The sequence below is a fragment of the Artibeus jamaicensis genome, unplaced genomic scaffold (assembly GCF_021234435.1).
Source record: "Artibeus jamaicensis isolate MK-2021 breed Jamaican fruit bat unplaced genomic scaffold, CSHL_Jam_final contig_233, whole genome shotgun sequence".
NCBI classification, from domain to species: Eukaryota; Metazoa; Chordata; class Mammalia; order Chiroptera; family Phyllostomidae; genus Artibeus; species Artibeus jamaicensis.
In genome coordinates, this window is record NW_026521486.1 from 45496928 (window position 1) to 45522301 (window position 25374).

Sequence of the window (25374 nt, forward strand, 5' to 3'; positions counted from 1 at the left end):
TGTATGGAAACCAAAGAACCAAGGAGTTAAAGGAAAAACATTCATCCAGACTGGTCGGGGGCAGAGACAGGCAGCTTGGATGGAAAGGAGCTGTTGGAAGGTGGTGGCCGGTGGACCAGGTGGTCCCACATTTGCATGCAGATAAGCAATGAGGAACAACTGGGGAGTGAGACAGACTGTGCAACTAAGGGTTCCAGTATGGGAAACTAAAGCCTCAGAACCTCTGGCTGTAAAATCCTGTGATGGTTGGAGTGGGAGAAACTTCCAGCTTCATAGGAGAATTCACAGAAGAGAGTTCATTAGAGAGACCCATGGGGTCCTGGAATGTACACAAACCCACCCACCCAAGAATCAGCACGACAAGGCTTCAATTTGCTTGTGGGTAGCGGGGAAAGTGACTGAAAGTGTTTGAAAGCAAGCAAGTGTCATTGTTTCCTGTTTGACCCCTCCCCACATACAGCACTATAAGGCAGCCCAGTGGGTTGCCCTGCCCTGGCAAATACCTAAGGCTCTGCTCTCCCCCTTACAATGTAAAAGGTGAGCTGACATGAAGAAATATGGCCCAAATGAAAGAACAGATAAAAACTCCAGAAAAAGAACTAAGCAACAAGGAGATAGACAACCCATCAAATGCAGAATACAGAACATTGGCAATCAGTATGCTTACAGAAATTGAGTGTGGCCACAAAATAAAGTAAGAAGTGAAGCTATGAAAACTGAAATAAAGAAAAATAGTCAGGGAACCAACACTGAAGGTAAGGAACAAGGACTGAAATCAAAGGTTTGGAACAGAAGGAAGAATAAACATTCAACCAGAAAAGAATAAAGAAACAGGAATTCAAAAAAGTGAGGAGAGGCTTAGGAACCTCTAGGACATCTTTAAATGTTTTAACATCTGGATCATAGGGGTGCCAGAAGGAGAAGAGGAAGAGCAAGAAACTGAAAACTTATTCAAAAAATAATTAAAGAAAACTTCCTCATTTTGGTGAAGGAAATAGATTTGCAAGCCCAGGAAGTTCAGAGAGTCCCAAAGAAGTTGGACCCAAGGGAACACACAAAGATACATCACAATTAAGTTACCCAAGATTAAAGATAAAGAGAGAATCTTAAAAGTAGCAAGAGAAAAGGAGACAGTTACCTACAAAGGAGTTCCCATAAGACTATCAGTGGATTTCTCAAAAGAGACCTTACAGGCAAGAAAGGGCTGGAAAGAAGTATTCCAAGTCATGAAAAGTAAGGTCCTACATCCAAGGTTACTCTACCCAGCAAAGTATCATTTAGAATGGAAGGGCAAATAAAGTACTTCCCAAATAAGGTCAAGTTGAAAGAGTTCATCGTCACCAAGCCCTTATTATATGAGATGTTAAAGGGACTCCTCTAATAAAAAAGAAGATCATAACTATGAACAGTAAAATGACAACAAACTTGCAACTATCAACAACTCAACCTAAAACACAAAAACAAAAACTAAGCAAAAAGCTAGAACAGGAACAGAATTACAGAAATGGAGATCACATGGAGGGTTATCAGCAGGGATGGGGGAATGGGGGAAAAGGTACAGGGAATAAAAAGCATAATTGGTAGGCAAAATATAGACGGGGGAGGTTAAGAATAGTTTAGGAAATGGAGAAGCCGAAGAACTTATATGTGTAACCCATGGACATGAACTAAGGGGGCTATGCTGGTTGGAAGAAGGCTGAAGGGTGGAGGGGAAAAAGGGGAGGAAAAATGGGAGAACTATAATAGCATAATTAATAAAATATACTTTACATAAATAAATAAATACCTTTTGATTTTTCAATCTGGTCCACTTTTAGCTAGGTGCTCCATACCCTCCCCAGGTCCCCTGTCTCTGCCACTGCTTCCCCTAATGGTCATGGGGCCTGAAGCCCTTTCATATTAATGCAGAGGTGCCAACAAAAACAAGCCAGGGATGTATGCTGAGTTACTGCCCTATTAAAACCCCAGGGCAGAAAAGTGTAGAGCATATCTAGTGTAGAATATTAGATCTTTTAAGGACTGCCATCCAGAGCTGCAGAAGTTGCTATGGGAGGCCATCACTGATGAGAAGCCGATGGGGCCCCTGAACAAGGAGTGGAAGATACAGAACAAAACACACCCAAAGGTGGACCAGCCCAATACTACACGCAGAGTAACAAATATCGGTAACCCGGACCAGGATCTATGTCAAAACTGAGTGAGTGGAGGAATGGTGACATGCATGCTGCCAGGGTGGGTAAGAACTGACCTGGTGGGACCCAATGCCACCAAGGCCTGAAGAAAGAGCAGAGACCCAAGAACTTGGCCCTTTTGCCTCAGAGTATAGGGAAGCCTCAGGGACAGTTTAGAAGAAAATTTTTAATGTTGAGCTGAACTCATAGCTGCATTCTTGGGCACCATGTTGTTGTATGTTCTGACTCATCCAAAGAATATTTCATATTCATAAAAAACATTTTGCCCTGGCAAGGTAGCTTGGTTGGTTGGAGCATTTTTTCCAATATGCCAAGGTCGTGGGTTCAGTCCCCAGGCAGGGCACATACAAGAGTCAACCGAGAACGTGTAAATGGGTGGAATGGCAGGTTGATGCTTCTATCTATCTATCTATCTATCTATCTATCTATCTATCTATCTATCTATCTATCTATCAATCATCTATCCCTTCCTTCCTCTCTCTTTAAAATCAATGAATAAAAAAGTTTTTCTTAATTTCAAAAAACAAAAAAAATATTTCTATGGAACACTCACTTGGAGTGGGCTGCTAATTCCATGAAATCTTCTGTGATTTCTTCCATGAAAATTTATAGAGGGAAAATGTGTAATTGCTGAAAATAATGAATGAACATCAACAGTAAGTGGTTCTTTATAAACACTCATCTGCACAGGCGGTCTGCCAGCTGAAACAGCTCCATCTCCGAAGTCTAATGCAAAAGTTAGGTCAAGGGATAGTATAACCCAGGAGTTGACAAACTTTTTTTTGTAAGGGGACAGACAGTAAATGTTTTCATCATTTCAGGCCATACAATCTTACTAAATAAAACAAAGTGTGCCAAGAAGGCTTAGACAACTTAGATAAAATTAGATAAGGCTAAGATGACTACAGTCATAAAAATATGCTCCTTCTGTTGATTAATCTAGCAATGATCTAGAAAAAAACATTTTAGGTCACTTTGACTCGCAAAGTTGTGAGTTACATGCAAGGCAAACCGAAGACATTACGGCCAGTCAAAGCACGATGGGGAGGCAAGCCTGGCTGTGGTTTGTCCACCTTCCTCAGCCACTGCTCTCCTTACTGTAGGGAGTTATAACTTTGTGTCATTTTTTCCTGATACCTCACCTTGCTTTACAAAGTATTATCTACTTTACGAATGGAATTAAAATCAAAATAGCGTTGAGATTGTGTTATAGAAATCCATGCTGCCTTACCCACCAGTCTTAACCCCCCCCCCCCGCAATGACTCAGAATCTGTAATACTGAACAGGACATGTGAACATTTGGAGGTTTTTGATATTTCCAGTCTTGTATGGCAGTTGAGGACCAGCTATGGGAAACACTGTGGCCTCCACTCGATTCTGCAAAAAGAATAAAAACAAGCAAGCAAAATAGCCAAGTAGGAAAGTCTCTTTATTAAAAGAGCACCTCATCCATCACTAACCTAGCTGTCCTGACACTGGTTTTAATCTAATCTGGCAGCATAGGTAGTTCTAATCCTAACTTTTCCTTGATCTTCCTGTAAGAAAGTAAGGCAGCCATGCACCAGAGCCCTGGAGCCTGCTCTCAGAACAGGCACTTCATTTACTGGATTCCCAACTCTTCAACTGGAGTTTGTTTGCCAATCTTCCCCAGCAAAGCAAAACCAAAAACAAGAACAAAACAAAACATCTAACTCTGAAAATTTAGTAACCAAGAACTTACCTGGATTAGTTAATTGCTTTCAAACAGGGTTACAGGTAATCTGACCTAAATTCCTCCTTAAAAAAAAAACAAATTTCTGCCTTCACAATATTAGAACCCTCTTTCCTCAAAGCGCAGGTTATCACAGAGTAAAATTGTTGAATCCCCACATCAAAGACCACTTTCCCATTTCATTTACGCATTTTTCTGTGCATAAGAAAGAAAAGTCTTGGGGAATCAAAATGGAAACTGGAAAATCAACTATAATCTGGGTTATCTCCTTACTGCCCTTGGTACCAACTAATAAGGCAATAAATGAATTTTTTCTCTTCCTCAATAAATAGATAACACAAGAAGGAGTTTGCTGTCATCAGGAAGTATAGCCAGTTTCAAGGCTCCTTTTTTATGATTCTGAACTGACAAGACATTTTTATGTAGTGGGCGGAGAGATCAGCTTTTGAATTCTGGTATTGGTGCTTGTGTATTTGCTCTCCCTGAGAGGGGATACAAAGAGGTGAGAGGTGCATTCCCAGAGTCAGACTGCCCAGGTTCAAACTATACCCTAATGGAAAGATCTGGTGTTCACCATGTAGCCTGGTGATCAAACTTAGCACCAGTGATGGGGGTACAGACAGCCAGTGTACACCCCCTGCTGTGATGCCACATGAAAAACACAGCATCTTCTATGAAATATTTTTTTTTTCTGTTCAAAAATGTTTAACTTGAATCTGGCTCTGGCTTAACATCCAGGTTACAGGAAATACTAGACACTGAACAACAACAGCATTATGGGGAAAAATATCATCCATTCCTCTTTAGTTCGCCTAAAAAAGTAAAAGTCATCAGGGGAGAAAAAAGTTGAGGAATATAATCAGCCTTAGTGTGTGAAATGTGACTGCGGACTTGTGTGAAAAGCCTTGGCCATTACAGACTCTGAGACTTGACTGTGGATTAGACATTAGTTGGTATGAGGGGAATATTATTGAATCTTTTCGATGTGTATATATTATTTATATAAGGATGACATGCCATGAGGTCTGCAACATTAACATTGGTCAATGAAATATGTACAGGGAAACAAACAGGTGAATCAAATAAAGCAAAACATTCGCAACTGTTGAAGCTTGGTGGTGGATGTGTAGGTCTCTGTTACATTACTCTTTCAATTTTTCTACATGTCTGAAAGCTTTTTAAAATAAACATTTTGGGGGAAAAATTGCTTCCATAGCTCCTACCAATACATTTACCAATAATCTGCATCTGTGCTACGTTTCCCCCACAGTTTTCATGACCGGAGATTTAGCCACCTTTTGTGGCCAGTATCTTCATGGTGTACTGGAGCTCACCCCTGTCCCGTAACCACCCAAGGACTTCACCACGGCGACATTCCCTCATCTTTCCCACATGGTAGCCTATCCCTCTTTTGGGACCCCACACCCTTCTAACTGCTATTGTACTAACCTTTCTCCACTGCCCTTAACCAAAAACCAAAATCCAAACAATAGTTATTGAGTACTTACTGTGTGCTGGAGATACCATCGTAAAAGAAGACAGAAGCACTGCTCTCATGGAGCTCATCTTTTAGTTGGTGAAGACAGATAAGAAACAGAATAAGTAAACAAATGATGTCATATGTAAGAGGGGCTCGGTGATGAGAGGAAATAAAGCAAAGTGAGAGGGATGGGGAGTACGTGAAGAGAGGTGTCCAGTGTTGCTGATGACCTGTATGGAGCCTTGTACAGACAGAGCCCTTGCACCGAGGCATATGGCTTGGAAAGCAGGGCCCAAGCTGGATTTCATGCTTCGCTTTATTCCTCTTGACCTATGCAGAGTAAACACCTAATACAACAATATAGGGTTGACTCTGGTGATTTCACAACTTAAATAGGGTGGGTTTGTACATACCTTAGATTTTCCTATAGTTAAATAGGCATCTGTTGATAATTTGAGCAGAGAGTAGGATAATTTGACTTAGATTGTAAAAAGATCACTTCGGTCACTGTGTTGAGAATGAACTGCAGGGGGAACAAAGGTGGAAGCAGGAAAACCAGATAAAAAATAATCCAAGTGAGAGAGGATGATGTCACAGATGATGTGTTAGTGGTGAAGCTGGTGTATAGTGATCCAATTGTAGACATATTTCTTAACAGACTTAAAAAGATCTGCTGATGAAGTAAATTTGGTGGGTACCCAGAAGAGAAAAGTCAATGATGGCTCCAGGGTTGGGGCCTGAGCAATCATAGGGAAGGGGTTTTGATTACCTGAGATGAAAAGATCAGAGCAGACCGGGATCTGGGAGGACAATTGGCATTTTGATTCTGGATGTGAAATTTTGGCTGCCTATTGGAATCCACATGGTGATGAGCTAGACATCTAGAGTTCATGGGTCTCAAAGAGTTTTAGATCTCAGAGCATTATTTATAGTAATTATCACCATTTCCTCTTCCTTCATTTTCCTGTGAACCTGAGGCATAGTAAGCAATATATTTGGCCTTTGTCCCTGGTTCCTGGCACAAACTCAGAATTTTCTGAGTGTTTTTTGTTTTCCATAAGGAGGGCCTTTTGAGCTTCTGCTAATAAGGTGATGTAAGTGGTGCTGCTAGTTAGACCCAGGACGAAGCTGGGCACCAGAGAGACCAGGTGAATTGAGGGTTGGAATTTCCAGCCCACTGACCTCTGAGAAGGGGAAGGGGAGGGGAGTGCTGCAGATCAAGCGCCATAAAAACTCTGAACAACAAGATTTGATGAGTTCCTGGATGGTGAACGTATCCACGTGCTGGAAAGGGGGTGCACCCCAGTTCCATGGGGACAGAAGCTTCTGTACTCAGGATCCTTCCAGATCTCCCCCATGGACCTCTTCATCTCAGTGTTCATCTGTATCCTTTATAATAAACTGGTCAGTTTAAGTAAATGTTTCTTTGAATTCTGAATTTTTTGGATTCTGTGACTCTTATCTAGCAAATTAATCAAACCTGAGCTGAAGGTCATGGAATTCTCCAGTCTGCAGTCAGATGGTCAGAAGCACAGATGACAAGCTGGATTTGTGATTGGTGTCTACAGTGGTGGAACGGGTGCAGTTTTGTGGGACTGAGCCCTTAACTTGTGGGATCTGATGCTATCTGCACGTACATAGTGTCAGAATTGAGTTCGTTGTAGGACAATGTCAGTCAGCCAGTGTCCAGTGTCCAGCCAGTGTCCACTAGGAACTGGAGAATTGCTGGGTCATGTGGGGAAAACCCTGTTAGAGAACCCATTTCAGACTTTTGTCACCTACTACTCCTCTGAAACTGCTGATGTCACCAATGACCTTCCATTGCTAAGTCCAGTGGTTAATTCTCTTCCTACTTGAAGAAAACTATTCAAGCTACAAGAAAATTTCAAGTCTTTACAAAGCTGCCTTATTGGAATCATTTGACACAGGACATCATTTCCTCCTTTTCTGAAAAATGTTTTACTTAATCTCACCCTTTTCTGTTGTTTTTCATTCCTCACTGAACACTCCTTCCTCCTCAGTCTCCTTTGCTGGTTTTTCCTTATTTTTCCAATGCAAGTGTTGGAGTGGAGAGTCCAAGAGCTCAGTCCTTGGGCCTTATCTTTTTATACAGATCAACTTTTCAAGGAATCTTATCCAGTCCTAAGTTTATATCTCCAGTGCTGATCTCCCCTCCAAACTCCAGACTCCAGACTACTGGACATCTGCACATGGATGTCTAATCTTCAATTCAAATATGTGGGTCCAAAAGCCGAAAACCCCCCACTCCCTTACTCTCCTGAATGCTTCCACGTTTCAAAACTAGCAACTCCATTCTCCCAATTACTCAGGTCAAAGCCTTCAGCTCCCTCTTTTTCTCACTCTCATATCCAGAACAGTAGAAACTTTCTTCAGGTATACTTCAAAACATAACACAGTGCATACCTACCAACACCACTCTGGCTCAAGACCATCATCCCTTGTCTGAATGAAAAAAATGACTCTCTCAACTGGCCCCCTTCCTTCTACCCTTGCTGTCCTACGGTCTAGTATATTTTTCATAAAACAGTCAGATCATTTAAAAGACGTTAAATTATGTCACCCACTTATTCAAATCTTTCCAAAGGCTTTCCATGTCATTCAGAGTAAAAGCTCAAGTCCTTCTGATGGCCCACAGTGATGAGCAACACTTACCCTCCCTACCGACCCTGACCTCCTACCACTGTTCTCCTCCGTCTCGGGACCGCACTAACCATGACCTCTCTGCTTTTCTTGAGGACCCTACGCATGCTTATTCTCAAGGCTTTTGCACTGTACTTCCCTCTTCTTAAAATTCTGTTCCCTCAAGGACTTACTGTACTTGTCTTATTCCCTTACTTCCTTCAGATCTGTACTAAAACGTCACCTTATCAGAAAGGCTTCCCCTAACTACTCCATATACAGGCCCCCACCACAACCACTGTCCTCTATTGCTCTGGCCCTGCTTCCTTTTTTGTCACTAGTACCTCCCTTTGTATCCTGACATGTACTTATTTATTTGCCTCTGTCCACTAGAATAATGGAAAGTCATAAGGGTGGTGTTCTCTATCTTTGTTCTTTGATGACTATTGAGTCCCCAACACCCAGAAAAGTGGCCAGTATATAGTTTGTTTTTAGTAACTAAGGACAAAGAATGATGGCAACATTCAAGAGCAAAATTTAACCAAGTAAATTTGAAGATATAGTTGGCTTTATTAAATAATTCATGAATCAGGGAACAACCTGATTCACCTTACCAGTGAGGAAAGTGACCCAAAGGGTTGTATAAGATGAAAGATTCTTACATGCAGGAAGAAGGAAGGATATGACGTTAAAAGAGTGGGTTATTTCAGGCAAGGACACCTTTTGTTAGAAGTCAGGGGTGCTGATCAGGCAGACTGCCTCATTAGTGTTGATCAGGAAATTCCAGACTGATTTCAAAGTTCACTCCTGGAACTTTGGGTTCTGGAAACTGCATTTGGGTTAGTTACTAAGTTTTGGTTTGGTGATATGGCTTACCAAAGGTGACTCCACGTTGGCCAGTTGTTTAACAGGGCTTCGTATCGGAACAGTGACAAAGGAGATGTGCGGCAGCCAGCCTCCTGGAGGGCTCCCAATGGTCCCTGCCTCTGGTATTCACATTCCTGTATAAGCCCCTCCCACAGCAAGTAGAGTTGCTTGACCAAAGGCAGAAATGACAGTGTGTGACTTCCAAACCTAGGTCATAAAGAATGCTGTGGCTTCCACCTCACCCACTCTCCTGGATTGCTCCTTGTGAGGAAAGTCAGCCTGGTGTCCTGAGGATGCTAAGCAGCCTGCAGACAGGCACGTGCAGAAGGAACCATGCTCCTGCTAACAAGAAGCACCACTTGAGAGTGAACCGCCTGGAGAGTGAACTCTCTCAGGGGCAGATCTCAAACCCATCAAGCTTTCAGCCAGAACCCCTTGACTATGCTGCTCCTGAATTCCTGACCCACAGAAACTGTGTGATATTTATTTGTTTATTATTGCTCCTAGCTGCTAAATTCTGAGGTAGCCTATTATGCTACAGTTGCTATGACCTCTGTTTGTTCTCCTTGGGACTTTTGTATTTGCTTTCTCTTCTGCCTAAAACTCCATTCTTTCAGATGGTTACATGTCTTAATCTCTTCCTTCAGGTCTCAGATAAAATGCCCTACTATGCAGTCAGTCATACAGCAATGCAACAATAGATAACAAATACAGGATATGTTTGAGATATCCAGGAGGTGGATGTGACCAGATTTAGCATCTTACTGGATCTAAAAGATAAGAGAGAGCAGAAGGAGCCAAATGATTCTCAAATTATTGGTTTGTGTAACTAGTTCCTACCATTCCTGGATTTAGGGAAACAGGTTTCCTGAAGAAATTATAAGCAGAGTTTGAAGCGTCCAACAAATTTTTAAGTGGAGGTGTTTAACATGCAGGCAGATATACCATTTGTTAACGTGGAAGACAGATCTGGACTCCACATAAGAACCTTTGAATCAGGGTCAGTTATACAATTTGCAGGGCCCAGTGCAAAATGAAAATGGAGGGCCCCTTGTTCAAAGACCGCATGATGTCCACCAGCTGCCAGGCCTTCTCCCACCATTTTGTAGGACTGACAGACCAAGCTCTGGTTGAGGGTGGAGAAGGTGAGCCACATATCTCCTCTTCCCATAGACTTTTTGCTCCAGACTACGCTGGAGGGGCAAAGTACAAGAGATTGCAACTTCCCTGCCTGAGTGCACTGTAATAGGGGATGGGCAAGAGACCCATCCCCAGGGTCACCCACTGGGTGCACTGTGGCACTGCCAGCCTAGGGCAGGACAGCTGCCACCATGCCCTACTCTAAGATACCATGGACACATACACATGATCCTGACCTTCCCTGTGCCCTTGTCTAGGTTTCCCCCAGGTCCTGGTCCTGAGTTGCACAGAGGGGAGGATCGGCAGAGCTGAGATTCCAGGGAATGGGGGAGTTGTCACCAAGAACCTACCCCCAGGAGGCAGGACTACATGTGAACTCAGACAAGCTCCACTGTCTCTTTGAACTTCACTTACAAAAGTTCAAAGGTAACATTATTAAGAATTTGAAGCCAGCAACCACAGAGCATTAAGATTTCAAACACCCTGTGTGAATTGACTGTTTGAATGCCTATGAATCTGACCCTGTTCGGAACAGTCCATGTAGTTATAAGGGAGATGAAAGAAAGAAGCCCAAAGACCGAAGTCAGAGAAGCACCCAGATTTAAGGGATGGGCAGAGAAAGAACATCCTGGAGCCAGATGAAAGTTGTAACTAATCAGAAGACAAATGAAGGGGAAACTACTTGGTCTGTGATCTCTGACTTGCCCACATGTTGTTAAGCACATTTTATTTCACAAACTATTCATGATATTGATGATAATTTTTCGGGGTCGTAGGTGTGGTCCTTACAAAAGCCTATTGGCTTGATTATTTTTGAAGCATATATTATTACTCATTTAGAGAAAAAATGCATAAAAGAAGCTGCAAGAAATAAAGTGGGTTAAATGAAATAATGGAGTTTACCAATAATAGACTCACAGCTACTGAAGTAAATAATTCATTTCCTTTCCAGCCAGAGTCACCTTTTCACAAGGCCAGCAGTGTCTTTCTGCAACATTTATCAAGCAAGAAAAAGGTAAGCTGTAAGATCTGTGAAGAATTTTAGATGACTTTGAAACATTTTGCAAAATCAACCACAAGAGTTTTCTAACTACTAATTAACTTTGAGCAAAGTCTTAGGCCATAAAAATCAGACCACTTGGTAAGAGAACTGTGGCAGGGAGTTGATGAGACTTTGAGAGTTTAAAATTGGTGGGGAGAAAAGGTGGGGGTTTTTTGTAGTTGTTTTTTAATGGATTCAGAAATGTCTGTGGAGGTGGTTTACCACATGACTAAGAACACAGATTCTGGAACAAGCTGTTTGAGTTTGAATCCCGGCCCTGCCACTTACTTCCTGTGTGATTCTGTATGTTACTCAACTGCCCCATGCATGAGTAAAAGAGTGGTAATGACTCCTAGGGCTGTTATGAGAATTAAATAACTAAACATAAAACATTTAAAACTCTGCCTGGCACATAAAAAGCACTGTGTACTTACTCATTAAACAAAAATTGGGAAAGTGGATCATGTAACCAAAACAGCTCTGCAATTTCTATTACAGTAGGTCCCACAAGCACTGGGGAGAGAGTTCACTAAAAGAAAACATTTTTTTTTCTCTCCTCATTTTTTTCTTCTGTATTCTTCCATCTCCACTCCCCACTCCACCCCCACCTATCTTCAGAGTTCTGTGCTTTCTCTTTAAAAGCAATTTGCTTTATTCAGAAAGGTTCCTTAAGAAGAAAGTATAGTGTTTCCTGGATATTTTCTTAAAAGTATGGTTTCTCATGTCTTAAAATGCATATTCATGGCTGCTTCCCACTTCTAATAAATCTCAATGTGTTATTTCTTTCACATAAAAACAACAAAAACATGTGTATGGGAAAATAAAATGCACAGTACCTTTAGTGTCATTTTAATTATCGTGATAATTCTGGTACTTTATTGGAAAACACAAAAAGTTTCCATGAGAAGTGTTAGACAATTAGTATAATAAGAATCTCAAATATACATCTGTCCCTTTTGAGAAGTAAAAACTGACCCATCTAAATTCCCCAGCCTTTTGGAGAAAAAGCTCTGCAAATGCAGGATCCTAGGAACCTGGAGTTCAAACTATCCCGTGTCTGTTAAATACAGAAATCGCTTTGAATGTGTTTTATTGTTCCTTTTGGTCTTCAGGAATGCATTCTTCTACTCTGTGCCTCAATTTTATTTCAGTAGTTTCTTTGTTTCGGTTTTATAGTTTTTCACGGTGCTTAGCGTTTCCAGGGCGGAGGTCTTCCGTTCCTTTTGCCGTTCCCTCGCGTAGGACTAGGCTTTACAAGGTCCATTCTGGCTGCACCCTCGGCGACCCTGCTCGACCACTCCCTGTGTGCGCTCAGCGGGCGGAGGGTAGGGGGCGCTTCTCTCTCTTTAACCTCACTTTATGCGGAAATCCTCCAGCCTTTTGTGAACGTGTTTCTTTAGATCTCGCTTTTTTTTTTTTTAACTACGTACGAGTTTTGCCTCTTTTTTTTTTCTTTTTTTCTGTAATCTCCCTCCCCCCTTTCCCTACAGAACACTCGTTCGCCCCTTAGAGTCAGATACATTGGTATTCTGAGATTCTCCATTGGCTCCACGGCGCCTTTAAGCAGGGTTCTAAGGGCCTCGTCTTCAGGGTTCTCGGCGTGAGCCAGAGCAGCGTTTTCTACTCTCCAGTCACAGACTTCAAAGAAAGCAAGCCCCACATTTGTGTCTACTCTGGCGGTAGAACAGAAAGCTGCCTCGGCTGGGGGCAGCATTCGGGGAGCCCCGTGCAGTCCCACCCTCCCCTGCTCACGCCTCGCCCTCCCGCGAGGTCACCCGCGTGCAGAAGGCGAGCGCCCGGGCCTCCCCGCGCCCTCCCGACTTCCTTCCGAGCCGCCCGCAGGCCGGGGAAGTTCGCCGCTCCGCGGCGGCCGCGCCGCGCACTGGGCATGCTCAGTGGCGAGTGGTAGCCTCCGGCGCCGGGTTCGGGTCGGCAGCCGCGGAGCCTGGGCTGCCCGGAGCGCGGCGGAGCCCAGCGGCCCCTAAGCCGAGAGCGAGACCCGCCCCGCGGCGCCCACCCCGCGGGCAGGCCCGCGAGAGCCGCGCCGTTCCGGACCCCGGGAGCGCCAACTTCGCGCCAAGTTCGAAGCCTCCTCCGGGAGAGCCATGCAAATGATGACCAGGGACATTTTGTTGGACATGGAGCTAGAGGAGGACGACGACGAGGATGGAGACATCGGTGAGCAAGGGGTCCCCCGGGTTGGGCCGGCGCGGATCCCTGCGTCCCCACCCAAAGCCCCAGCCCACGCGGGAGGAAGTTGGGGACTGCGCGTGGGCGCCGCACTGGCCGCGGGGCAGGTTTGCGGGGACCCTGCGCCGCTCGGCGGAGCTCGGGAGGGCTCCCCGGTCCGGGAGGAGGCAGCCCGCGCCACCTCCGGGGGCTGCACTGCGGCCGCTGCCGGCCACCGACCCGCACCGCCTCCCGGGCGGGGCTCGCCCCCGGGAAGGCCCAGGAGGCGCGGGGCGCGCGGGGGCCCCGAGGACGGTTTCTGGACCGGGAGGGACGCAGCCCCTGAACACTGTCTGGGGACGGCTGGGTCGCCACCGCGCGGGAAATCTTGACTCAGACAACAACTCCTGGGTCATTTTCTCCGCCTCGAACCTGCGCCGGGCATCCCGGGGAGCCGGCGTGGGCGGCGCGCCCGCGGGCCGGGTTGGGGGAGCCGGCTGGGGTCGGAGAGCAGGGGTGCGACCCACCCCAGTCCTCTCCGGGTGAAAGCGGATCTGGGAGGCAGGGCTGGGACCGGGTGGGGCGGCCCGGAAAACTGATTTGTGGCCGCGGGCCGGCAGCCTTCTTTCTGCCGCAGAGCCCGCGAGGTGGTGAGCAGAGGGGGAAGCCCTTAGGTAGGGTGGACCGCAGGCATTTCCTACGAGTCCAGAGGCCTCTGGAGCCTGGGGGCGGGTCAAGCCCGTTCCTAATTAGAGTTTAAAAGGCACAAAAATTGTAAAAGCAACGGAGGAAGAGATGTTTCACAGTAGAAAAGCAAACCAGAGGGGTGGGAGGAGGCCAGGAAGGGGAAAACAATTACAGGAGCAGTGAGAAAATTAGATCCCTAAAGAGAACACTGGAAGGAACAGATGACACCGGGCCCTCCGCAAGACTGAAAATTAAATTACCACGCTGGTCTGTCTCACAGACTCCGCCTTGGTTTCCTGGGTGACAGAGCACTTTAAAATGTAACAGTTCCTGTTCATGGTCTAAAGCCCTATTCTTCTCTAATAACATTAGAAAGTAACTTAATGTTAGGAGTTAGGTGTGGATTTTCTTTTCACATTCTAGGCACTGCTCATTTATTTGGTTATTTTTTTTTTTTACCATCTCTGCTGAGATTGCGTTGACCTGGAACACTGAGTAAGTTTCAAGTGTGCCATGTGCTGATTTGATACTCTTACATATCGCAAGGTGATTACTTCTGTAGCCTTAGCTATGTAGCCTTTTTTGTGCGTATGTGTGTGTGGTGAGAACATTTAAGATCTACTTACTTAGCATCTTTAAAGTGTATATAACACAGTTATTATAATCACTGTCCTGTGCATTAGATCCCCAAAACTTACTCATAACTAGAACTTTGACCAACACTTCCCAATCCCCTCATTCTTTTTATATGAGTTCATCTCTTTTAGATTTCACATGTGAGATCATGCGGGATTTGTATTTCTATGTCTGATTTATTTCACTTGGCATAATGGCCTCAAGTTTCATCCATGGTGTCACAAATGGCAAGATTTCCTTCTTTGTCGTGGTTAAATACTATTACACCAAATATGTGTGCATATACCTACATATATCTCATATCATATATCATCATATCATATCTCTATCCATTCATCTGTAGCCAGACAATTAAATTGTTTTTATATCTTGGCTGTTGTAGTCACGTCTCATTTGAATTCCTAGTACTCAATAACTTCCTGGTTGACCAGGGACAAATGAATAGAGGGGATTTTATTCCATGATTCAGCTTTATTTGTCACTCAGTTAAGAACAATTTACTAGGTATCCATTTCTGTGGAGGGAGCAAATAGTGTTTTTCTTTTGTATAGGAAGGAAAACTTAAGCTCACAGGTTGATCTGCCAGCTTCTCACACAGCTAGTTAAGGTTCAAACCCAGGTTTTCTGATTTGCAATCCTGCACGGATTAATAATGCACCTTCCACCCGGTGACTCCAGGTGTCAGGTAATGCAAAATGCTATTGGCAGGTTTTAGTAGTAAATCACAATTACATAAAAATATAAATCATAGGAGCAAACTTTTAAAAGTTATGATAAAATTAGCAGTCTCTTTCATTTGAAAATAGTCTCGTTGGTTATGGTGAGTTGGCACTATTTATATCGAGTATGGTGAATAAATAATGGTAAAAACCCAAATGGAAATTAAACAGTCTGAGCTTCGTTCATCTCCCTGTGCCTTCGATAGATCTCAGTTTAGGAAGAAAACTAGCTTGGTCTGGTCTGTGCTGACGTGATGAGGCACCATAAAATTTTTCTTAAGTGTGTGGCAATAGGCTCTTTTTGTTTATAATTACAGGTGTAATCTATGCTAGTTCTGTGAATTCAAACAGTGTAGATATATTTAAGAAAAAATGAAAAATCTCCTCCTTCATCCTACTCTCCACTGGCTGCTGATAGGAATATTTTAGTGTGTCTAGGGGTCAATTCAACATATTTTTTAATCAGGCAACAAATATCAATATGTTTCAGCAATTTTTGGTTGTTACATAAATTTAATGTGGGTTGCAGTGATTTTATATCAAGAGAAAATGTTGACCATGCCAGTGGAAAGTTTGTCATTGTAACATTTTTACTGGAAGTAGGCTGATGCTATACAGCCTTTTATGAAGTAATTATAATTTCCAGTTATGGAGAGGAAACGCTGGTGAAATGAAGATTATGATTTTAACCCCTGCCTCTAGCTTTGTAATGCAGGGCTGTGTTCAAGCTGTTGACTAGCGTATTTCTCCTCGTACTTCGTGGTCACTACGAATAGTTGTGTAATTTAAAACCCCCTCAGGTACTGAAGATTTCTGTGCCATCTCTCTATAAATATTAACTTTATAAATATTCAGAGCAGGAGAGTTATTTTGATATAAAATTTGGGATAAAACATCTATTACCAGCTAATTTGCAAGAGATAGAAAAGAAAACCTTTAAAAACTAGATGTGGTTCCTGGTTGCATCATAGAGATGCAAGAGTAACAGTTTGCATTACATTTTAAAGAGTTTTACATACACATGGAAAACTATATGGAAGCATACCCTCTACTAGACTGGGATTTGGGGCTTTATTATTATTTTTTAACTAGTGAGTTTCTGCCTACTTGTGGAGAACTGGTTAGTACATAAGCAAAAAGATTGCCTCCTTGTTTGGCATGAACCAATCTAGAGAATCAAAGATGGTAAATCTCACCATGGGTATCTTTTTTGTATTTGCTTAACTCAATGGCCACCAGAAATTATGCCCAAACGTTTGTGAATGAGGCAACCTGTTGGCCTGAGAGCATTTTTGCCAAAAGGCCACTTATTTTCTCTGTGAGCTTCAACAACCAACCGCAGATGTACTTGCAGGAACTATTTGGCCTGCAGCCCTGTTGCAGTGGCGCTGGTGGAGACCTTGTGCCGAGGCAGGTGCTATCCTGTGTGCCTGGTGTTCGAAAGAGTGTCCTTAGCTGCCTCCAGGAGCACACTCTGCCACCCAAAATTAATCAGTGCATTGCATTCAGCATCTCTTCCTGTTGATATACAAAGTGATGGAAACATCTTTTGTAGCCAGAATGTAGCTATTATATTTAGTATGTTGTTTTACTTTGGTTTCTTTCATTTCCACGTTCAGGCTTAACTGAGGGAGGAAAAGTGTTCTTACAAAAGAAGGGGGTTACAGAAACAAGTCAGTTCCGGCAAAAAAACTTTCGTTTTAGGTGGTGGGTTGTTTTGCATTCCCAGTCTGTTTAGGAAAGAATTTACTGTCTATTCCCCACAGCTTATGGTCATATCACTGGGGTGGGGGTGGACAGAGGCCTATTATCTCTGAGAGATAATGAATGGTTCAGCTGTACCTCTCAGTTGTTTTAATTGGCTCTCTTTTCACTGTCTTCCTGCACAGTCTCTACCACCTCACTACCTGCTTTCTGTTTGATCACCTGCAAATCTTCTCCCAGCCCCAGCTTTGCTTTATCAACATTAATTGAGTAAATGTGCTGTGCCTGGTACAGGATTAGGTGCTGGGCTGAGTGTTGGGTGACTAAGAATGAATAAGATGCAGCTCTTGGCCATGGAGAGGTAGGTTCCAGGGAACCAGATATTTGCAGTAAGTGCCATTATTCAGGTATGTACACAGCCGTGGGCGGAGAATGGCAGGCAGCTTCTCAGAAGGGATTGAGTGGGCCAGGCGTTGAAGGGTCAGGAGCATCTGGAATTCATCTGCGGGTGAAGGGAGAGGTCACCCGGCTGGGAAGGCAGGAAGGGCTTGCGCTATGAATACTGTTAGCATGATTTACGGATTTTGGATTTTACTGCTTTTGTGATTGGGAGCTCCTGAAAGATTTCAAGGAAAAGAGTGATAGGATTGAATTTGCTTTTGGAAAGATCTCCCTGACAGCATGTTGGAAAATAGGTTGAAGAGAGGAGATGGTAGAGGTGAGCCTTTCCAGTAGTCAGGCTCAGAAATGCCCTCAGTGATCGTGGGATTAGAGATGCGTGAGTCTGAGACTTTCCGAAAGAGACAGTGTCTGTGAGGTCTGAAGAGACTGACTGCTTCCAGGAAGCAGAGAGGAATCTGGATGAGTTTCGAACTTGAGTTGGGTGATCATTAGGTGGAAAGTGGTGGCACAAGGAAACATAACAGGTTTGCAAGAGGGGAGAGTTTTCTATTCTTTCAACAAGTCTTACACTTGTCCTTTGCTTTGGCTCAGACCATTCCCCTTCTTTGTGATTGCGAACTCACTTCCTCTTTTCCCTTGCCTGCGCCAAGCCCAGAGAGCTGTTCCTGATCTTCCGAGCCCCTGAAGTGCCCACCCATGAATTCTCACGCCCCTTCTTCTCCTCTTCTACCAATCAGCATTCACCTTGTATTTTGCCTTTGTCGTTCATTATCTTTGCATTAATTATCCCCACAACTAGAGTGTAAGTTTCTTGGGGACTGAGACTAAGACATTTGGATCTTCTAGAAAACATGCAAAATAGCCCTAATGTTGTAGACATTTCATTGCTATAATTTAAAAAAACAAACAACAACAAAAAAACCTCTCCTCTTCATTGTCCTCTGAAATGTGAGTTCCCCGAAGGCATTTATTGCATGCTTCCTATTCTGTGTCCCTTGTGCCTGGAAGGGTGCTTGATATTCAGTAGAAGCCGAGCAAATCATTGTTGAAAGAATGAATAAACAAATTACTCTTTTTAAATTTTTAAAATTATATTTTACTGATCATATTATTACAATTGTCTTGATTTTTCTCCCTTTGCCCCCCTCCACCCAGCCCTCCCTATTCCATCTGGCAATCCCCCCACCATTGTTCATGTTCATGGGTCATGCATATAAGTACTTTATCTTTAACCTTTGGCCTTTTAAAAATGATATGTCTTTGAGTGGGCCTCTTTGCATCCATCATAATTGGGACTCTCTGTGCTTCCTGGACTTGCATATCTATTTCCTTCACCAAATTAGGGAAGTTTTCTTTCACTTTTTTCAGAGAGATTTCCAGTTTCTTGCTCTTTCTCTTCTCCTTCTGGCACCCCTATGATGTGAATGTTGGAACACTGAAAGTTGTCCTAGAGGCTGTTTATCTTCATTTTGGGGGGATTCTTTCTTCTTCTTCTTGTTCTGATTGGTTGTTTTTTTGGTTCCTTGTGTTCCAAATAATTGATTTGATTCTTGGCTTCATCTACTCTATTGTTATTTCCCTATAAACTGTTCTTTATTTCAGTTAGTGTATCCTTCATTTCTGACTGGAGGTTTTCTATACTGCTGAGGTCCTCACTAAGTTCCTTGAGCATCCTTGTAACCAGTGGTTTGACCTCTGCATCTAATAGATTGCTTATCTCCATTTCATTTAGCTCTTTTTCAGGAGTTTTGATGTATTCTTTCATTTGGGCCATGTTTCTTCATCTCCTTGTTTTGGCAGCCTTCCTGTGTTTGTTTCTATGTATTAGGTAGAGCTGCTTGACGCTGTGTCTTAGAAGTGTGGCATAAAGTGGTAGATGTCCTCTAGGGTCCAGTGGCACAACCTCCTCCATCACCCAGGCAGGGTACTTGAGGCGCACCCCCCACATGGTCTGAGTATACCCTCCTCTTGTAGTTGAGCCTTGGTTGCTGTTGACAAATCAGTGGGAGGAATTTACCTAGGCCAGTTAGCTGCAAGGATTGGCCATGACCACTGACCACCAACCTCTGCCCTCTGTGAAAGATCAGCTGTGCAGGGTGGTGGTGCTCTAACGTGGTCTGTAGCTGTCCAGTGGGTGTTCTAGCCCTGAGGTTTTTGGGTGGTGCAGGCCAAGGTCAGCCCCAACCTGTATTTTGCCTGGGGTACCCTGCCTGAACTGTAAAGCAATCTGAGATGGTTGCTACTTGTGCTGGGCTTGTTGACTCCCAGGTGAAGCCAAACTGTGACTCCAATCTAGTTGCCGCTAGCTCTCACTGAAGCCAGCTGTTGCTTGTCTGGTAAGATTTAGGAGCCAAGACCAGCCATTCTTATAGAAAAGTAGCTTGTCTGGGCCCATAAGTTGGATGGGGCAGAGCCTCTGTGGGTCTTCGAGATGGGTCACACATTGTTATTCAGGTTGACGGAGTTACAGATATGGCACCAGACTGTTGGCTTTCTGGGGGAGATGACGCAGCAGAAGGACAATGGCCTGTACTTGCCCCAGTGACAGACACTTTATTTTCTCCCTGTATGTCACTGGTGCCCTTCAAGATGCCACCCTGTATGTGACTGGTCCCGGAGCTCAGACTGAGGGAGGCTGGATTCCCCAAGAGGAACTCATTAGGGCTCTAGCAGCCTCCTCCAGCCGTCAGTCCCTAGAAGTTGCCTACCGGAAGTTGTGGGGACTTATCTTTCTGGCACTGGAATCCTGGGCTGGGGGGCCTGGGGTGTGGGGCTGGGACCCCTCACTCCTGAGATATTCCTTCTGGATTTTTGTCCATGTGGTTGTGGGCCCAGCCTGTTCCACATCTGTGCCCCTCCTGCCAGTCTGGATGGATGTGGTTTTCTGCAATTCTATAGTTGTCAGACTTCCATTCAACTCGATTCCTGACGTTCCTCAGTGATGGTGGTTCTATATTTTAGTTGTAATTTTGATGTGTTTGTGCAAAGAGGCAAACCATGTCTGCCTACAATGCCATCTTGGCCAGAAGCCAAATTACTCTTTTAAAATAATTTGATTAACATAACACTTAGTGGTTTTATGGCCCTAGCAGAATTCTCTTTTATGGCATTTGAAATTCCCTTAGTTATTTGCTATAAAAATGTTGGTTGTACTTACTCTGTGAGGCATTCAGCTGGCTTCCAGTCCGAGCTGACGTCCAGTGTCTCACTATCTCAGAAGGAGGCAGTGAATAGAGAATTGCGGTAATCTGTAATTAATGCTGTAATCAAGATGTGTACCAGGGCCAGTGCTGGTACCAAGGAGAGTGCCTGTGACCTTGCTTTGGTGAATCTGAGATGGTTCTATAGAGGTAGTTCCTGAGGCAGCCCCAGGAGGGGTGAGGAGATAACGAAGGAGATAACGAAGGAAAGGGGCCAGAACAAGGGAGTGCCGGAGCGCATCAAAATGTGCCCTGGTTTCTCAAAGGATACAGCTTGGTGCTGTCCTTGCCTTATTTGCTATGGCAAGGGGGTCATTCAGATACATATCGCTATTCTGTATCTATATCTATCTTTGTATCTGTATATAATCTGTTTTTCTATGAGGGTGATGTCAGCTGAAGAACTAAGCCAACTGTCCTTAAAGTGTTTCTTTTTGAGCACAGTTTGGCCCTTTTCCATCAGTGCGGCCCTTCTCCTTCTGTTGTTTTCAGTTTCAAATCCACAGCCACAGTTTGTCTCCCAGGTTCTGACTCACAGGTCAGATAGTTACTTTCCGAAAGGTTCCCCAGTCTCCTCGTGCAGTTCTCATTATTCTCTGGATCTAACACAAACTCAGCTTGGAAAGAGTAAACAAGTTCCACACACCCCTTTCTTTTTTTTCCTCAAATGGATGCAATAGTCACATAGGTTGCTTGCTATACATTTTATTTGTCTTTTAGAAGCCAAGAAATTCACATCAGAACCTCCTGTGAAGGTTTATGTCAGAGATATTACTTAAATTCTGAAATTATTGAGGGAAGATTAAATTACTAAGAATCCCACAGTTTAGCTTTAAAGGATGGTCTTGAACTCTCAAAGTGTTACTTGTAGCACATTGAATTAAAATGATTGTATTTTAATAAAAGTTTTCACTCTAGCTGGCAGTACTTTAGATTTTCTTCTCTTATCCTACCTCTCAGTTGTGTTTCGTATTGTAGCCGATTGAAAACACCTTAACAAAAAGCTAGTGGTCTTGGAGTGTCAGTAGGCGATCTCATTGACCTCTGTACCCTACAGCCTGCAGGTTGTAATGCTTTCACGTAGCAGAGGCTCAACAAACATTTGTTAAGGGACTGTGTTTTTAAATATACATAATTTGTTACAAATTTTCTAAAAAACAAAATGCTGCAGCACTCTGAAAAAACTCCCAAGTCTACTGTTGATACTGATTCCTATGAGTTTGCTGTGAAACCACATGCGAGTCAAGAAATGAAGGAAACCGTGAGATAGTGAGAATCATTCGACATCAGAAGCCTTAAAATCTAACTGTAGTAGCCCCTCAAAAAAGCTACAACCTGCACTTTTTAAAAGGTACTTCGTCTACCCAGAGTCTTACCAGCTATGCAGCCATCCGTACCGTTTTTGTGCTGAAGCTAATAGGGAGCCGCACTTGAACTCACATTCTAAGCAGAAACAGGTACCTGAGTGCACACGCTACTCCACGCATGTCATCCCAGGATGCCATTTACTCTTCATTTTTATTCTCTTTCTCCTCCTCCTCATCTTTGTACTCTTCATCCTCTTTCTCTTACGTTGGAATGGAGGCTTTGCATGCTGGAAGATTTAAGCTTCTTGATCTGCTTTTGATGCAGTGCATTCAGGGCTGGGTCTGGGGGAGACATCACACTGGCTTTAGAACAGAAAGTATCTTCCCCAGTTCCCTTCAACCAAGGAAATGTGTTTCTCGGCTGATTGGTGACTCGTATGAAAAGGTAGAGGCCTTGAGAATTTAATACAGTCGAGGGGTTGTCTTAAGTCATTGTCATTACTGCCTTTCTTTTATAGTTTCATCTTTTTAATACTGCAAATAAAATTAATTAGCATCCATTTTAAGAGGCAGCCAGTGTAAAGAATACTAGCTGAAAAAGTCACCAATAAAATATTTTGGATATGTACCAAAGAGCAATTCAAATACTATTCAGCCCAAGCATCAGATGGAATGTTTGCATAGAAGATAAGTCGAAGGGTTAATAGGCACCTTTCTCTGCCATGGTACTTAGTACTGCCCTGGCTAAATCACTGAATACTAATTGAAAAAACTTGCTGGGGTAAGTTATTCAGTAGCCAAAAATACAAATGAAAGAAAATATATTCTTTTGTGAAGTCCAGATGTTGCTTTTATATTTAATGCTTTCAATCTAGGGACATTGAAACTCTGCTGTTTCCCACATTTTAAAATACAAATACTTGAAATAGGGGGAAAAGGGATATTGGTTTTTAAAATTCTCTTTTCTATAATTTTTATTTTAACTTTGTTAGAACTTTAGCCGCAGGTCGTAGTCATGTAAATAGATGTTCTTTCACAGAGTATAATTATGCAAATTGTAGGATTGTTCATAAAGCTTGTTTTAGATAAACTAAGATTGTGTTTACATAATTGAATTTGTCATGATTTCTCCAGACATTATGGCATCTAGATGTTTGAAAAACAGTCTTTGAACAGACAAAGTGACGCTGGTCTTTCTTGTGGCGTCACACACACACACCTTAAGCAATGTTTTCCCCTCCCCCATCCCTAGCTTGTGCTGTTTGTAGGAGAAATTACTTCGCCCTAAATTCTAAGCAAAAATGATGTACCCTTCCCACATGAAAAACTCAACATTATTTTAAGTTTTGTTATTTATATTATGATTGGAAACAGTTGCATTCATTTGTTATTTTATTTCCTTCTGTTACTTATTAAACTCTGAATCTTAATTTGTATAAAATGTAAGATACTCTTTTTCAAAAAGAAAAACCGACACAGGAAATCTACCATTGTTTCTAAGTGGTACAAATAGTAAAGAAACAGTACAAATTTATTGATCTTAGATGCTACCTAGGAACAGAGATTTTTAAACAGAGCTTCTTGGTTTCTTGGGAGAAGGTTAATCCCTAAGAGTACAGCAAAAAATAAAAAAAAATTGAAGGGAATAAAGCATGGGTGAAGGCTGTGTTGATGGAGAGTGGTGAGGAGGGGAAAGGAGCATCTTGCTGTCAGAAGACCTGAGTTTGCATCGGCTTTGTCGCCTAGAATCCCACCTGCAGCAAGTTCCTAGGCTTCTGTGAGCCTGCTTCCTCAGCCCTCTGGGACTGGTACGAGGAGGAACGGTGGGAGGAGGGACGGTGGGACGGTGGGACGGACAGTGCTGGGACGGTGGGACGGACAGTGCTGGGTGGAGCTTTTTCACTCACATTCCACGAGGGGCGGTTACAATTTAGCATCCTCATGCATTCTTGTATTTAAAAGCAATCCTGGGAGCATTGGCTGGGTAGCTCAGTTAGTTAGAGCATCATTCCTATACACCAAGGTTGTGGGTTCGACCCCCTGGCCAGGGCGCATATGAGAATCAGCCATTGAATGCATAAGTACATGAAACAACAGATCTGTTTCTCTCTTTCGCTCTCCCCCCCAAAGTCAGTACATAAAAGTTAAAAGCAGTCGTGGGAACGGCTCCTCTGCACCTCAGAGGGCTCTAAGTCCTTCCCCTGCCCTGTGGTGTTGCTATATGTCACACCGAGTGCGGGAACTCAGGGTGGGGGGGTCACGGCAGCAGCTGTGCTGCAGACACGTGCATTTAGAGAGAAAGGAGTTGGAGAACAGCATGTCATTTCTGCAAAGAGATCATTGCTGTGTGTGCATTTTTTCCTAAACTACCACAGATCTTCACACTGACTGAGCTCTCCAAATTCCAGAAAACCCATTTCAGGGGAATCTCAGGAAACCTTAGCAAAAGGTCCTGGGGTCGACACTTAGTTGGCCCCTCCAATAAATGGCTCATGAATGCAAGGACTGTAATTCACATTCTTTCAGTTGCTGCCAGGCCATTGTAAACAGTCTGTGTGCTCGTGTGTGTGTGTGTGTGTGTGTGTGTGTGTGTGTGTGTCACTGTAGCAGTGTATGCGCAAGAAGTGAGCAAGGAGACAGGTAAGCAGTAAATAGCTTTTATTACAAATTGAGCCTTTAGAATATGACAGGAGCACAGAGGAGGGGGAGAGTAATGATGGTACTGACAGTGCTCTGGGTTGTTCATGACTCCACAGTCGCTGCTGGGTTGTGGAAGCATGATCACTCTGGGGGATCACTCAGAGTTCACCATTCACCCGAGGGGAGGCAGTCCCAGGGCAGGTGAGGGGAGTGATCGCTGACCGGCTGTGAAAACCCATTTGACTCGGATGTCCTTCCCACCAGCCCCTGCCCAGTTTTTGACCGTTGCGAATGCTGGCAGCTCGGTTTTGGCACCTCGTTCTCTAAATGTCTTCAGAATTGGAGATTATCCTGGATCTCTAAGAGAGGACCTTCTCAGCGACCTCATTACCCTGCACACCCAAACTCCACTCTCAGAGGGCTGTGGAGGCTTTGGGAATGTGCCTGCCTACACTTGGGTCTGGAGAGGTGAAGGAGAAACTGGGTCCTTCGTCTCTCTTCCTGAGGGGGTCTAGTGTAGGTACTGGGGATCAGGTGAACCGGATCTTAAGGTTGGGATTTGCGAATGAAAACCTGAGTTTGATTAGCAGCGCTTTGAAAAGGATGGCTCCTCCCTGTGTTGAAGACGATCTCTGCCACCTGGTACAGACGGTTTCGCCTGGACTTGGCCAGGGGTGTGGGCCAGCATCCTGGGGTGCTGTGGCTGACTGGTGCAGAAGAAGGGGGCCCCTCTGCTGGCCTGTGGTCCTTTTTATTTGTCCCACACCAGCTCCTTTTCCTGCCCTTCACTTGCCCATCATTCTCAGAGTCCTTTATCCTTCCTCTGTCCCAAGTGTT

At 43.8% G+C, this 25374-nt stretch overlaps 1 protein-coding gene across 2 annotated transcripts in view; it reads left to right on the forward strand.

The window, feature by feature from the left end:
• Positions 1 to 12638: 12638 nt before the first annotated feature.
• Positions 12639 to 25374, forward strand: part of ANO6 (anoctamin 6) — a 197375-nt gene continuing 184639 nt past the window's right edge. Inside the window, exon 1 of one of the 2 annotated variants that reach the window (XM_053661617.1) lies at positions 12639 to 13251. In XM_053661617.1, the coding sequence (XP_053517592.1) occupies positions 13179 to 13251 (73 nt within the window). In that variant the 5' untranslated portion in view covers positions 12639 to 13178. The remainder of the gene's footprint in view (positions 13252 to 25374) is intronic. The other variant, XM_037162315.2, reaches the window with a different exon arrangement.